This window comes from Ipomoea nil, unplaced genomic scaffold (genome assembly GCF_001879475.1).
Source record: "Ipomoea nil cultivar Tokyo-kokei standard unplaced genomic scaffold, Asagao_1.1 scaffold3069, whole genome shotgun sequence".
In the NCBI taxonomy this organism is placed as follows: domain Eukaryota; kingdom Viridiplantae; phylum Streptophyta; class Magnoliopsida; order Solanales; family Convolvulaceae; genus Ipomoea; species Ipomoea nil.
In genome coordinates this window covers 2819846-2836638 of record NW_017619497.1, presented here as the reverse complement: position 1 = coordinate 2836638, position 16793 = coordinate 2819846, and the positions used below count along the sequence as shown (strand labels likewise).

Below are 16793 nucleotides of genomic sequence, written 5' to 3'. Positions count from 1 at the left end.
CGATGCACCGTAGGACGTTGGGTTTGCATTGGTTCGAGAGCGTCGATTATGCACTATATTGTCAATTTTTTGGGATTTAAGGTTTAGGGTTTAGAGGTTTAAGTTGTGCACTTACAAAATGTTATACACTTGTGTGCACTCCCATATGTACAATTGTGCATTGCTAGCGGTAAAGATATGTATTATGTGAGGGAGGTGTTGTGCATGTTGTTATAGCATGGGCATGCTATTTGTTCAAGTTGTGTTTGCAAAAGCTAATAAGATTCGCGAAATAGACGCACAACCAGAGATTGATCGATGCACTACATTTTGTATAAGAATACATTATCAAAACAATACGAATGCACAATGAGTATCAAATGAATGCACAATGAGTATCAAATGAATGCATGTGGTTAGTACTCGTACTACAAAGACTGCATACGTTATATGTTCGATTACCATAAGGATGTCAATATGGTGGTCGGAGCAGTTCGAGGTGTTGAAAGTTAGTATCGTAGAACAATATAAAACTTATAAATGGTGAATGCGTTTGAAAAATGATAGTGGTGAAATATTTACGCTATTTTTGTCGTGAATTGATACTATCATGGTGACCAAATTGCCTTTTGCATCACTTATATTTACTCACATGTGTCTTAAGAAACGATAATTAGAGGACTATGATTATTTGATCACAATTGTGGATTGTTTAATTTCAATGACCCATGTTAGTTCACAATTCTATATTGGGGCATGGTTTTCATAAAAGCCATACCCCCCACCCCACCCCCCCACACACACACATATATATATAGGGCACACTCTCATGCGAACAGCCGCCTAGGAGATAAATAAGAATCACTCAGCGTTGTCCATGTGTCCAGATCAACGAATCATATGTAATTTTAAAAAAACGACGCAGTGACATTTTCGTAAATAACTCGAACTTTGATACATGTAAATGTGTTATAATTGCAAGTAGTTGGTGTACCTTTGCATGTAAAAAGTGCAGGTAAAATCACTTACAAGTGCATCTACTTTCACTTATGAGTGCATGTAATTTTACATTGTTAACGTCCATGCACCTAGGTACAACTACTTATAATTATAGGTGCACCTAGTTATAACGTTAGGTGCTCTTAGTTTTGATACTCAGTGTAAATTTTACTTGCACCTGTAATACATTTTACATTCATCTGTAATACATTTGACATGTACTGATGTGCACTATATGAAACTGTTACTTACACATCGATATTCAATTATTTATGAAAATGCCATCACATTTGAAAAAAAAAAAAAAAAAAAAGGAGTGTTTCTCATCCCCTAGATCAGAACACGTAAACAACGCTGAATGATTCTCAATTCTTTTATAGGCGGGCAGTTATCACCTTGATAGTACTAATTCCGAGATATAGCAAATGAACCTCTTTTATTCATTATGTTCTTGTATGTGTTTAGAAAGAAGGGAGAGCTACAAGCTAGAGAGAGAGTGACCAAGGGAAAAGACCCCTAACTTGGATGGCTAAGACCTTATTTATAAGGTCAAGGGTTGGCGGGTTGACCTTGACCCGTGGACCGAGACAACCCGAACCGAACCGTTTGATCCCGACCCAAGCAGGAGCACTGAGAGTACGGAGAGCCTGAACCCGGGGTATATTCCCTATCACACCTGAACACATCCATATACATATATATCAAATGAGGTGTAATAGCCCTTTCTTTTCTAAGTTTTTTTTTTTTTAATGTTACTGACTCTATTACATTGTAGTATCTGTTCAAACATACTCTCTCAAAAGTCAACAACGCCTTCACTGAGGTTCGTTCTCATGACCTCCCATATAGGAGATGCTTGGCATCCATTCATATTTTTAATTACACATACCACACATGAAAAATCCTATCATGCCAAAGTTGCCGATCATTAGCAATGTTGACTAACCGAATTCATATATTTAGTCAATGTAGTACTACTTGTATCCACATAATAACATCCAAAACATGAATATGAACAAAAAAAAAAAAAGTTTAAGGGTGTGTTTGGAAATTCGAAAAATAATTTTAGTGTTTGACTAGGTAGAAAAATGAGAAGTCAAAGAAAAAACTCTTACTGACAATGGAAAATAACTTCAATCTTCCAGAAAATGGGGGGGGGGGGGGGGGGGGGGGGGGAAGTCATTTTCCATACTTTACCTCTCTCGTATGAAGCTCCGCCTCCCCATCACCAGAAAGGAGAAAACTCCACCAACAAATCTTCACCACAGCAGGAGGAAACCAGTTTCGCATCAGAAACCAGTTATGGTTTCTGATGCGAAAACCAAAGCTAGTGATTTTCGGCCGCCCCACCTCTATTTATGCGCTGCGGAATTTTATTTGTTTAATTCTACACAAAACTATATATATATATATATATATATATATATATATATATATATATATATATATTTCATATAATAAAGCTATATGGTTTGGGAAATAATTAATGTTATAATTAATTACCAATATTATTATTATTATTATTATTATTAGCTATAAATATAAAATAGCCACAACATCTTTTATTATAAAAAGAAAAAAAAGCACAACATTTGAAAAATAAAATAGCTATTTTTGTTCTCGCCCATAACAAAGGATTACATTTATTGAATTAATGGAGTTATTAAATGTTATGATATTAGGATTAAGGATTCCGATTCCCGATTAATAGAAAATATAAAACGATGCAATATTAATTAAATCTCAGACTTTACAATGAAAGTCTATTTGATATGCTTTTGTTATTTATGGTGGTTCTTGGGATTACAATATTAATTAAATTTTCGATGAAAGCCTATTCGATATCTGAAACAGTGCAATTAATGCAAGCCTCTACATATAATTCTTCTGCCTCTCAAATGCTTCAAAGAAATGGAAGAAATGGCAGAAGCGAGAAGGGATGAAGAAAGCAAATGTTGCGGGCCGTGGGTCAATTATTGGACTTTAGAATTAAAAAAAAATCATTTAAGTCATAAATAAAAATTTAAATATATATAAATGTATATATCGTTATATCGTATGCGTCTTTAATGTTTTTCTGGATGTCTAAACTTAGGACTTTTAAAAGAAAAAAAAATACATTTGAATTATCTCCATAAAAAGTGGTCTTCGACATGACATTCGGGTTTATGAAATGACATGTGCATAAAGAATATATTATATAATCATATAAAAAATTGTGTTCAATTAGAGTTTAAATTTACTCATACAAAATTTAAAATTTGCTTTCTAAATGTTATTATCTTAGTTATTATTCGTATTATGAAAATTATAATATAGATGAAATATGATTAAGAATAAATCAATGTAATTATGTAAATTCTCTCTATAAGTTTATTTGAATATGTACATAATTAGAGATTATATTAACCATACAAAATTTTAATTGTAATTTTGTATTCTATAAAAATAATAAATACTTGACCAATGGAAGCTCAAAAATATTATTATATTAAACAATTTAAATATTTTTATTTTTTCTATTTTTTTATTTATATTTATAATATAATAACATAATTTTTTCCCCGTGCATCGCGAGGGTGAATTACTAGTGTATATACATATATATATATATATATATATATATATATATATATATATATATATATATATATATATATATATATATATAAATAGGTATATAAGAATTAAAATGTTAAAATATACTATTATTTTCATTTTCTAGAAAATAAACCAAACACGAAAATACAATTTTCCGTTGTGCAGCCAAACATAAGAAAGGAAAATGTTTTTAAGAAAATGATTCATTTTCCAGAAATCATTTTTCTGTTTTCCAAACGGACCCTAAAACAAAAATCTAAAAGCACTCATCCAAACTTAAAATCATATTACCAATAAGATGGAATGATACTCGTTTTTTTAATTAAAAAGGTAATTAAATATAATAATTTTGTTTTAAAATGTTCTCAACCAAACATTAACTATGATTTTGATTTTCATTCCTAACGTGTAAACCTATGAACCAAACACACATTAAGTATTATATATAAATATTATATTTGGGAATAAAATAAGTATTATATTTTCATATTAATCCAAACCCAACTTACACAAGTGTGACTCAAAATCTATCCTCGAAAAAATGCACTCTCCATGTCTCATTTTACCTGTCTTACTTTCATTTTTAGTTTGCCTTGTCATCTTTCCAAAATTAAATATAAATATCACTCTACATTTCAATTTATCATTTTGACTTTTCAAATTTCTAGAGCTAAGTATAATTGTATTTTGTATAAATAATACTTATTTTTGAGGGGTAAAATTAAAAAATTAGTAATATTTGTATTAAAAACAGTGTAAAAGAATAAATGAAACAATCAATTAGGGATGGAGGGAGTAGTAAGGTAATTCCAAAGGCCATAACGGTCACTGGGCACGCTGGTTTTAAAAGACTCAACTGAAAGTCTGAAACACTTGGCACCAAGTGCCTTCACTGCCTTGTGCAACCGCCTCTTTCTTCTTGACTCAACCGATACGGTCTATAGATAGATCCGTCTGTTAAGGATTTCAGCCACGTTTACACCACCTCGTAATCTTCTGCTCTCTCCTCTCCTCTCTCTTCTCCATATATACACGCTCCAGAAAATCCAGATAGCAAGCTACAACAAGCAAGCAAGGTTTATTGTTTTTTATTGTTTTGTGCATTATTTTATGAAGACGATGTCGAGCGTTGAGTACCAGAATCGTGGCGGTTTTAGAGTTTGGGCGCCATTTTCGCTCAACAATGCGTTTATCATTCGGAGCGCCCGCTACCAGAAGCTTCCTGAACAGCCGCTCCAGCTTACTGTTCTCAAATTGGATGGCTCTTCCTTTTGTAAAAACTCATTTCATTTTTCTCGTATTTCTCCCCGTTTTTGTTGAGTTTTTTTCTTCTAATGTTGTCGATTTGTATATTCCGGTTGTTGGTGCAGGTGTTAATGTTGCGAGGAATGCTACAGTGGCGGAACTGAAACGGGCTATTGAGCGAGTTTTCGACCTTTCGTGCGAGGGTGAAGTCAAAGTTTTGTGGTATAAACGAAAGCTAATGATTTCAATTTTGTTGTGAAATAGCATCCGGTGGATATATGTGTCATTATAAGCTTGTTAATGGCGATCCTGTAGCATCCGCAGTTTGTTATTGCAATTTTTTGGAAGGTCTAGGGATTAAAATTTTAGATAGAAACTAATTTGATGTCCTGTTTTGAAAATTGGATCTGTTAGCATAATCAAGGCCTTAGATGCTGTGGTCTGGATGACTGGATGTGTTGCTTCCATATATAACCATTAGTAATTGAACTTTCTAATGGGAATTTCCACTTTCTAAATTCTAAATCTAGAGGTTCTGTTTAGTGCCTTCATCATTAAGGAGGATGAACTTTAATGAAAATGGTGTAAATACCGAAAATGAACATTTGGTTTCTGATGAAAATGGAGGTGCAGAAGTAGGTGGCTAGTTCTCAATGTTGTTGTGTTGACATGGCAGGCCACTTGTATGGAGTCACTTCTGTTTATGCTATGAATCCCAGAAGCTTACAAATGATAAGGCTTGTATTCGAAACATTGGAATCAGAGATGGTGATCAGGTTAGAGCAATAATGTTGAGCTTCTTGTGTTGTCTTCTACATTATAGCATTAATTGACATTTAGACAAATCTGGTCTTTTGCAGTTTTTTAGTGTACTTCGCCTTTGCATTGCCATTTATAGTTGAACAAGCAAGATTTTTCTTATACGAAACATCACTAGGTGGAGATACATACACATGCGTCATTGGCACAGGCAGCAAATATATTGCAAAATCTGTTGTATGTTATTGCTTCTGTGGTTATTCAGGATCAAGAACTAACGACTTTCATCTAGAAGAAAATGATTGATTTGTATATTTATGCTCTCCCAATCTATTGCATGTTGTTCACAGTTTTGAAGTATGTTCTAATGAACAAGTGAAGTAACAACTATAGTTTGTATCTGAAAACTTTTTTGCCTCCATATGCTAAGTATGCTGGATTGTTATAAAACACCTAGTAATGTATTACCTTATCACTATGCAGTATGTAGGAAAAGCCAAATAGAGGGGAAACAGATGAGTGATGTTTTCTTTATGATCTTGTACAAATTTTGGAATCATTTGAGTTAAATGTTATTATCTCCTTGGAGACTGCATCAATTTCTAGGTTTGGCTTGCACATAGTATGGACTAATAAGGAACATATATAGGTTTAGTAGGGCAATATATATGGTGGCTCTCCTTGCCTTTAGTTGTGTCGTCATTTTTATTTTTCTCCTGTGCCTTCCCTAACTATATTATTTCTGGAACTTATTGAACTTTTTCTCTTCCACCTCCTCCTCCTTCTTCTTCTTCTTTTTGGAACTTGCAGCTTCAATTTGTGCGAAATATGATGATTGAAACAGCCGAATATGAAACAGCTAACCAACAATCCCAAAGTGAGAGCAATCACCCTGAACAATACTCAGTGTAAGATCAGAGCTTATATATTCCAGATGGCAGTTCTTACACGTTGAATACAGCAGCATATGCATGAGATTCTGAATCTGGATTTTAACAAACATTTGCAAGTAGCATGGCTTAATGAATTCTTCAATTCAGGATCAATATCTGTGAAGCTGGTGAAAATGATAGTGCCTGTCCTAACAATCAACGCACTACTTATTTTGAGATTGAGGAAGAGAAGCGGGAGGAGGTGGCAATATCTAATCCTGAGTTCAATTTGGCTCAACTTGTGAAAGGATGGGTAGGACAGCCAAAATTTTGGTATTCAAAAGGCAAAGGATTGCGAGAAAGAAACCGCCCTTCAACGTTTCCCTTTCACTGCGTTAGATCTTGAGGATTCTGAAACCGGTAGTAGTAATTGGTGGAATTATCATCTTCTAACACAGAATGACAGCTGTGGAGTGCCAATGAATATCATTTGTGCACACATTTAGATTGCAGCATTCTTAGTAGTTGAATTTAAATAAAATTCATGTAATGGGATGAACATGCTGAGTTCAAGATGTATCGATATCCCAGCTGCATCCTCTCTCTACTATTGAAACCTTGATGTCATGCTTATTTAGATGAATATGATTTCTGCCTTGTTGTCATTCTTCTTTGGTAAAAAGAGAAATATTTGATGCGATAGTAATGCATAACTTTATACACTAGTAGCTTGTCCTCAAGAATTGAATTGTGGAAATTGAGGCTGCATTTAGTTTTCAAATGTGAGTAGTCCTCTAATTATTTTCTTCAATTATGAGACATGGTGGTAGAAGTTGCATTATGTAAGCTAACTGCCTATAATCCTTTCAAGTTTTTTATTGGAACCAAGGCTAACCTCTTTTCTTAATAGTCACTGATATCTGTCTGCAGGCCTGGAGTTTGAGAAAAACCCAAAATGCCTACATCAAATTCCCAGGTTTGTTTTTATCTGAACACTGCTTTTATCATATTCTAAGCCTGCAAAATTGCAATCATGTTCTGCCTTGCTTGTAACCATTTTTTTTTTTGAAGATGCTTGTAACCATTTAATAGATGCTAAATAAAGGTTCGTGTAGGCGCGTAGCAGCAGTGAGAGAATATTGTGGAAGAGAGTATTGATATTATGTGCCTAAAAGGGGATGATGGCTTTCAATGAGGTGTTGTAACTGGTTTTGGTTCTACTAAAAGTTGAGCTAAGAGGCAACCTCAATAGTGTTGGTTTTTTGTGGATTTTTTGCTCAACTAAGAGAGAGGAGAGAGAGAAAAATGGGGAAAAAAAAAATTCTGAATTTGATTTGTTTTTTTTTTAAAGAACTCATTGACATGCCTAGCTAGCGTGTATAGTGTATGCGTCATGTCGGACGTGTGTGTCAGTGCTCAAAACACGCAACCTGTACGTTAGTTAGTCTAGGACTAGGCCTCACAAAAAAAACTTAAAATTGCAAAAATTTAAAAAAAAATCCCCGCCTCCCCCCCCCCCCCCCCCCCCAAAAAAAAAAAAAAAAACTCGTTCCATTTGTTAAAAAACCCCTTCCTAATTTTTTCTTCTTTTAAAATGAACAATTGAAATTGCTCTAAAGAAAGCCATTTGAACTAGGTAAGCTAGTTTAGGAATTGTCAAATTTTGCAGCAGTCTTAGAAAGTTCATATAGTTTTATTTTACCAAGAAGTATCACATTTTCATAATTATCATTCCTTACATTCCAATCTAGTAAAACATTAAGTCATCAACCACGTAGAGTAACCCCATCAACTTTGATCTTTACACGATTTTTAAGATGATACTAGGAGAGAGAAGGGAGAGAGAATAAGGATAAAGAAAAAGAAAAAAAAAAAAACAAAACAAAAAAAGATGTTTGATGCAAAAAAAAAAATAGCAGGTCTGACGCGCCAGCGAGCGCGTGCACTATAGGCGCTCGGCTGGGCGCCTACGTCTCTAGCATGCGAAGAAAGGCAGATTTCTTTGTTTCCATTTCAGCAACAGTGGACCCTACAAAAATGTTGAACTTGCAGGAGAAAAAAACATCAAAAAACCTCATCTCCCATTTGTTTTCAAACTCAAGCTTTGATTTTTAGATCTGAAAAAATCTCAAAAAAATCACATATGTGGTTGCTCTAGGCCTTGTTATGGAGCTCAATCACATGCAAGAAAAACTGAACTTATACTGTTTTACTATGATACAACATATGAGTTTTCAGAGCAACCCCATCAGCTTTGATCTTTACACGGTTTTTAAGATGACACTATGATACAGCTCTTGGAAGGACCATGGGTAGTTAAAATTTAATAGTGGAAGGACCATGGGTAGTTAAAATTTAATAGTTGAAGGATCATTGGTGGTTAGCTTGGACTACGGATGATAATAATTTGAAAGTCAAAGGACCACGGGTGATCGATTTAAAAGTTTAGGACTAAATGTGGCAAAAACACTATACTCGAAAGACCCCATATGGTATTAACTCTTTTTTGCAGTAAAAAAAATAAATCAAAGAATGATTTTTTAACAAATGGGAGGTGGAACTTTTTTGGTGGGTTTCTTCCTGCAAAACCAAAACTTTTGTGGGGTTCATTGAATGAGAAAAAGAAACAAAGTAGACTGCGCCTCTTTGTGTGTGGGGGACGGATGCGCCCAATTGGGCGTGTAAAGGCCTACTTATGTAGTGAAGGGAAGATAGCAAGAAACCAATGTGGGTCTTGTTATTATTGAACAATAATACAACACCAAGTGGCATTTAGGGTATTTGTGTTGTTGATATTGCTCAACAAGACCAAGTGGCTGAATGAGAGCCGGCTAACAAGACTTGTGTCTTATTCAGTTCGCTTATATACCGACTTTATTTTAGCATGCGATCATATTCGAGGCTTAGACAAACTAGTATGACTTGTATTTCTTGTTGGTCGGAATACGAGAAACGCAAATTCGATTTGTATTACTTGTATATTTTGACGTATACCTAATTATTTTGTTTAAGAGACGCAAGTGAGATTTGTGTTTGTGATATTTGCAATAACACTTGCGTTTTGTCGTATTTTAGTATAAAAAAAATTCTTTTCAATAAATTAACATCGTTTAGGACTTGTGTTTTTTACCAGCAAGTCTCAAAGGAGATTCTACTTCTTTTGTCTAAGTTTCAAAAGTCTCTCATTTTGTTTAAAGCTAATGAAAACTGCTTATTTCAGTCAATGACCCTTGAATTAGAGGATATACAAGAGCATAATAGATTAAAATTACCAAAATAACCTTATGTTTTGTTTTCAAGGATTCTAATTAGCAAATAATGGATCTCCAACGCCAAGAACTGAAAACACCACTTATAAAAAATTAACATGTATACCTTAATGAGTTAATACCCAAAATCGTCCTAGACTATAGTGGTTTTTCTCAATTTCGTCCTAAACGACTTTGGTGACCTAATATCGTCCCAGACTTTTGTGTTTCGCTCAATTTAGTCCTCCATTTGTTATTCCGTCAAATTGGTGTTAAATAAAGGGACAATTCAGTAATGTCAATATTGATCTCTCTTTACTTTCAACTTGTGAAGTGCGAAATTCCTCTTTCTTGTACGAATTACACCTAGAATTACTCCCGGACCTACAAATCAAATTTTATATTCACAGTTTTAGGAGTAATTCTGGGAGTAATTCGTAAAAAAAAAAAAAAAAAAAAAAAAAAAAGGATTTCGCAGTTCACATGTCTATGAGTAAAGAGATGCCAATATTAAAATTACTGAATTGTCTATTTATTTAACACCAAATGGACAGAATAACAAATGAGGGACTAAATTGAGCAAAAATACAAAAGTCTGGGACTAAATTGAGCGAAACACAAAAGTCTGGGACGATATTAGGTCACCAAAGTCGTTTAGGACGAAATTGAGAAAAACCACTATAGTCGAGGACGATTTTGGGTATTAACTCATACCTTAATCTATTATACTATAGCTATAACTTCGGCGTGAAAAGTGCAATTGCAATAATTGTAATGAATTTTAATAAGAATGCGAATATGTAGATTATATTTAGAATGCTAAACGTTCAGCGCCCATGGCCTAATGGATAAGGCGCTTGACTTCTAATCAAGCGATTGTGGGTTCGAGTCCCACTGGGCGTGTTTTTATTTTCATATTTAAATGTGACCAACCCTACCTAAATTCACCACCAAACTATACTGTCAGAGACAATACCCACACAGAAACTAGATTTTGTGATATTTGTTATGGAAAACAGTATTGGTCAAAAGCTCAAACAATCAAAGTGGAACAACTTGGGGGCGTTGGAAGTGTTTCTCTGTAAGTCAAGAACTTGAATAATTCCATAGACATAAATTATAGTGTATAAACATCATTTGTCATAAACTTATTTAAGCTGATAATCTAAAAACTCGAAGGCTGCAGCTCAAAACTAGGAATGCGACAAACTGACATCTCTGGTGGAATAACAAGGCTTGGCTTCCTCCGTCTTTGAACACTTCATTCTTCCGAGTGAGGAGCAGTTTTCCTTGGGGTACTCTCCTCCTCGTCTTTCTCAGATCTCGTAGGTGGAGAAAGAGCACAGCGAATTACGCTATTCACCTGTTTCCTCAACCTGGCACTGTCAGTGAGCAAATCTGTAAGAACTTTTCTAAGTTCAGTGTTTCTTGTCCTTGAATTGTCACCATTGGAAGTGGCAACAGAAGTTTCAACATCTTGTGCTAGAAGCTCCACCTGTTAAAGCCATAGTGGATCCATTTCAAATCAGTTTCCGTTAATGTATACATTGTGACGGTGCGTATGAATAAAGGACCAGAAAGCTCACTTCTGCAAGGAGAAGGCCTATTCGATTATCCGATGTAACCAATGTATCAATGGGATCAGAAGGGGTTGGTGTGTCCATGATCAGTTTGTTTTCACTGTCAATTTGGAAATTAACACTGCATTCTTCAAGTCTGGTGCGAAGAATCATGCACTGTTGCAGCAGCTTAGCGTTGACAGCATCTGTTTGTTCCCTACTTTGCCTTTCCTCGTGCAAAATTGCCTGAAAATGGGTACAGAAAACAGAATTAAATAACAGCACCGTTCTTTTCAAAAAAAAAAAAATAACAGCACCGTTGGTAAAGGAAAAACAAATGGAAGGTACAGTTGAATCCAAGAGTTCAATGTCACAGTGATGCAAAAGATACTTCTGGAAGAAAATAATAAGTGGAGGGTCTAAATTATTCTTATAATGCAGCACATTACTTGAGCCAAATACTGCAAACAAAAAGTTTTAAAAATCTCTTCCTTTTTTTTTCCTTAATTCAGACATAAAGATCGAAGTTTGTATAACTTAGTTTGAAGTAAGACATTACTTCCACTTCTGTCTTCTGTTTGGTCAAAATGCTGAGCTCCCGAGTCAATTCTGAATTTGAACTTCTAAGAGATTCAACCTCCTTAACAAGTAGTTCTAGATCAGTTTTTGAGTCCAGGTCTGACTCTTTATGTTTTTGCAAGTTCTCAAGCTGCTGGTGAGCAGCATCCAATTCTTGTCGCAATTTTTCATTCTCCTGAAGGAGGAAACAGTTTGCTGACACTGCTTGAAGCTTTTTATCCTGAACAATTTTCATAAATAAAGTCACAAGGAGATTCAAAGAAATCAGAGTATGTGAATGCCAGAACGTGTGTATGGGATAGAAGAGAAGTTGGCCGTGCGTGGGGGGAAGTGGTGGTGGTTGGGAAACCAGACCTGTTCAGCCTTTAGGCTTGCCTCTGTCTCCAAACACTTCCTTCTAAGCTCATCCATATCCCCTAGCATTTTGGTAAGCTGTTCCTTCTCGGTTAAAACAGGTTGCTGCATATTTCCTTCACTGCTCTGTTCTGCACTTTCAGCTTCAGTTTCCAGATCTTTAACCTGCAAAAAGTGGCCTTAATAGCAGCTCTATCGTATAGCCAAGTTTGAAACTCAGAAGTATAGGTAAATGTAATGGTCAAAACTGGGAAACCAACCTTTGTTGATTGTATATTCAAGTCCGGTGGTTCATCTAGTGTTTCTAAAGCTCCAGCAACATTAGGGAGTTCGGGTGAAGAAGTAGTCCAATTATTGTTTGGGATATTTGGAAATTCAACTGATTGAACTACGCCACTGATAGGCGAACCTTCATCGGGAACATTATTATTTGACTCATTAAATGCTGCAATCATCAGATCAAGAGAGTTTTCAGAGGTACATCTACAAAATTTTGGTGAGTACAGGACAATACAAGAGAATCCTATGGGCAGAGAGGAGGCAGGCACCTACATGACCTTACTGCTGCTTCTAGCTCAATAAAGATTGCTACCGAAAGACTTCTAGAGAAGTCAATGTCGGAGAGCACCTCCGTCATCCAATCCTCCAATAAGCGCCTACGCTGTGAAGGAAACGAAAGTGACTCTAACATCCCAAATATAATTTTCAGGTAGCATACACATTTGGAGGATAATGCCAATAAGCCTTACCTTCTCATATCACAAATAAAAGCCTAACAGGTAGTCATAGCAGGTGGTCAGGTAAAGCTACATAATAATATGAAACTTTTGCTGTTCCCTATAAAAGACTAAATTGGCAACAGCTAGATTCCAAACTGTAATGCACTAATGGAGACTGACACTACAAGTATTAATTATTTTCAAAGAAAGCTACCAGTTCCACTGTTGCAATAATTTTTAGTTTCCCAAGTTATTTTTTCTTTTATAAAAATTCTGTATCCTATCCAAGGGAGTTAAACTGAAGCGAAGCATAGCAAGTTTATCATGTTCTGGTTATTTGACTACATAAAATAACACCAAAATTTTGTCAAAATTTCCAATTGCATTGACACTGCAAATTATATGAGATCAAGTGATCAACTGTAAATTTAGAAGGGTACTAACTTCTTCCAGTAGGTCATTGCTTTTTATCCTCAATAGCCCCCTCCGAGGTGCTGGTGGCAGCTTCTTGTTGGGGAATTCCTTTCTTAGCTGCAGAAAAGACAAGATTGGAGATCTCTTAATATCAAGTTTAGTCAAACACATCTGCAGTTGAAATAAGTGAATGCTGAGTCTTCAGCTAGTCAAATAACGCTCAGAAATATATTTAAGAGTGAAGCCATATGAATATTAATAATACAATTACTTGACCATGGCATTTTATTTTCCAGATACTCTATTAGTGCATACTGCTACGCACCTTGGAGTTTATTAAATATTTTTCTTTGGGGTAATGGAAATGCCTAATTACAAGATAATTACTTTTGAGAACTCATGAAATCTGAACTTACATCATAAGATAGAGTTATAAAATCACTAAATCTTCGTTGTATTCCCCTTGTAGTTGTAATTCCTTGTGGTGATTGTATTCCGACAAGAACCTCGTAAAGCTGTTAAAATTAATACAAGCACATAACTTCCATCAAATGCAAGGAAAAGGAACATCATATATTCATAGTAATGCTTCAAGTTCATTATGAAGAAAGATAATATCACAGGGAACTGGACTCTTTCCACTCAGCTGTGAACTTCTTTTATCAAACTCAAGACAGGTTTCAAATCACAGACCCAATTTCTTGGAAGAAAAATGATTTTTTTTAATTATATTTGTGAGAGAAATAAAGGTATTATGAAGCAGTCTTTTCCCCATGAATTTATGGAGTATTTTTTAAGGCACTTCAATCATAAAGATTCACAAGTATGCCTACCACCACAGATTCTGAAGCACTGGACTCTGACGATAGTTTCCAAGAAGGTATTGTAACGCAATAACTCCATCCTGTGTGAAAGTCATGAGGCCACACACTGTTTTGTCCATCCTGTATTAAAAAAAAAAGCTACTATCAAAGAAGATATCTGGTTTCACTCATGAAATTCTCTACCTATATGTTTCTTTCTTTTGAGGAGTATGCATATGGATAACTGCTCACAAACTACTAAAACCAGAAAGCAAGAAGTTCAGAAAGGATGCATAAAATAATCTAATACAATTGGAGATAAAATGATATAGAAAATGAAATGCAATTGTCACAACTCCAAGGAGTATTTATATCAAAGTTCATATTTCAGCCAATTTCTAAAGTCCTTTTCCAAGGCAAAGGAATTTCTATTATCAAAACGAATTCCCCAAAGTCCAAACACTCCAATCCTTCATCAAAATTGCAGTGCAAAGCTAAATTACTCTAATAATCTACAGTTTACTGTCATCTAATATCAATCCCTAGTATCTTAAAGCTCAGAAATCATAAAACTACGGGCGATTAGGTCCTGGAAAGGTAGTAACTCACCCAAACACGAGGTGGAGGACTCCAGTCCATGCCCAGGGGAAGCGGCGAAGTGCCGTCGTGGCGGTGCCTCGGTGGACTCGCATCCCTATTACCAGAGGATAGCCCCGTCAGAGCTCCAAGTCCGGGAAAACCGCCGGCGGTAACCTGCGGATGGTTGTAAAGGTTGAGAGACTCGATGATGGCGGGATCGGTGAGTCCCAAGTCGAAGAGAGTGTAGGGCCCGTACATGTTCGTCATCATCGTTGCAGTCGTCGGCGGCGGAGACTGAGTGTTCGCTTCGGTTTCGACGGGAAGAAATACTCTTCGCGGCTCACCTAACGGTCGAGTTAGTTGTGCAGAGTCAATTGACTTGTGCTCGAAGAAGACGATAACGCATCGCGGATGTTGTTCACTGTGCTTCTACATGTGTACCGTTGTGATTTGTGAATCAAACATCGGAAAATGGGAAGTAGGTAGTTTTTTTACACATCACGTTTTTTTTTTTCCTACTAAAAAATATAAAATGATTAAAATAAAAAAATGTGTACAAAAAGAAAGAAAGAAAAATACTCCGTATATAATTAAAAACATCTACGGATCGTTTGGTCCCCCATTTTTGCTGTTATATAAGTAGGTAATAAATATACGAGTAATATCATCTTGGATCCAATATAGTGAATTTGTCGTGTTTTATCTTAAACTTTCAAATTGATCACCTATAAGCTTTCGACTTTCAAATTATTACTATATGTGATCCAAGTCAAGTAGTTAACCATTCATTGCCCTTCAACTTTTGAAATTTAACCAATTGTAGTCATCTTGGAATGACTATGAGTGATTAAAATTTGATAGTTGAAGGGCCATACGTGGTTAACTTGGACCACTAATGGTAACAATTTAAAAGTCGAAGTACTACGGGTGGTCAATTTGAAAGTTTAAGACTAAACATAGCAAAACCAACATACTCAAAGAACTCATATGACATTAACTCTAAGGGACGTTTGGTTCACGGAATGTTAGATTACCTTAGAGAATGTTAGATTGTTGAGAATGTTAGATTACTAGGAATGTTACATTCATGTGTTTGTTTAAAACTAAGATATGTAAATAAGACAACGATAATAAGATAAATTGATTAAAACGTCAAAAGGCCAACATTAATAATAAGACAAGGGAATGTGAGATTACCTAAGAAATTGGAGGGTATCTCACATTCCTTTCCAATAGCTAAAAACTTAATGCGGATGTTATCTGACATTCCATGGGAAAGTTACATAACATGAACCAAACCTGCGAATCTTATATTACCAAGCAAATATAACTTTGGTTATCTTATAATATAACCTTAACAAAACGCCCCTAACGATAGCGTGTGGGATTAATATTTTTCGCTTAATTTTACATTTTAATGTTCATCGATGTAAATATAATTCTTTTATTATTTATTATCTATCATAAATTGGTCTGAAAAAGAAATTATTTACTAATTAAATAGGAAAAAGGTCAAATATGTCTTTAAATTTTACACCAAAAGTTAATTAGGCACCTAAATTTTTAAAAATGCAATTAAATCCTCAAACATGGTACTTTTGATCAAATAAGTCAAATTTACCACCAATAAAGTTACACTATTTGACTATATTTTTGCCGTTGACTGGAGAAAAATTACCGGAAAACATCATCATCAACCAAAAGGTCGCTTTTTCCTGCTAGGGCGACCAGTAAACGTCGCCTTCGCCAAAGAAGGTGACCAGAAAGGTTGCCTTCATCGGAGAAGGCGACTAGAGCCTGAACTGAAATGACTTGTAAATTGTAATAACAGGTTATTTATTAATTCTTGGGCTTTATTGTCTCAATTTGACATGTTAAAGAGGGTAATTGTACTTTTTCGCAAATTATGCTGTGCAACCGAATGCACCTTGCAAGGTGCATACGGTTGCAAAACGGCGCCGTTTTGGTTAAAAAAACGCGCGTCCCACTTAAAAGAAGAAATCAGGTTCGATTCCCGACAATAGCATTTTTATATATCCAGAAATTCATAACTATATAACCACAATTTCATAACTATATATCC

At 35.1% G+C, this 16793-nt stretch overlaps 2 protein-coding genes and 1 non-coding gene across 4 annotated transcripts; 2 read left to right on the top strand and 1 right to left on the bottom strand.

The window, feature by feature from the left end:
• Window positions 1–4489: 4489 nt before the first annotated feature.
• On the top strand, window positions 4490–7108 carry LOC109164962. The gene is made up of 5 exons (XM_019313527.1): window positions 4490–4852; window positions 4950–5046; window positions 5501–5600; window positions 6394–6491; window positions 6624–7108. The coding sequence occupies exons 1-5, from the start codon at window positions 4690–4692 to the stop codon at window positions 6859–6861; spliced, it is 696 nt and encodes a 231-aa protein (XP_019169072.1). The 5' UTR covers window positions 4490–4689; the 3' UTR covers window positions 6862–7108.
• A 3425-nt stretch (window positions 7109–10533) lies between these two features.
• Window positions 10534–10606, top strand: TRNAR-UCU. The gene has a single exon. It is a non-coding gene; the product is annotated as a tRNA-Arg (tRNA).
• Window positions 10607–10764: 158 nt separating this feature from the next.
• LOC109165797 lies at window positions 10765–15170 on the bottom strand. 2 transcript variants are annotated; one of them, XM_019314733.1, is made up of 10 exons: window positions 14741–15169; window positions 14162–14272; window positions 13745–13843; window positions 13359–13499; window positions 12748–12856; window positions 12456–12640; window positions 12196–12360; window positions 11822–12061; window positions 11290–11508; window positions 10765–11198 (listed from the first exon to the last, which is right to left on the bottom strand). In XM_019314733.1, exons 1-10 carry the CDS (start codon window positions 14978–14980, stop codon window positions 10965–10967), a joined length of 1743 nt encoding a protein of 580 aa, XP_019170278.1. In that variant the 5' UTR covers window positions 14981–15169; the 3' UTR covers window positions 10765–10964. The 2 variants fall into 2 exon arrangements, with proteins under 2 accessions (XP_019170278.1, XP_019170279.1); XM_019314734.1 differs by having other exon boundaries at window positions 10953–11198; window positions 13359–13445; window positions 14741–15170.
• Window positions 15171–16793: the final 1623 nt, after the last annotated feature.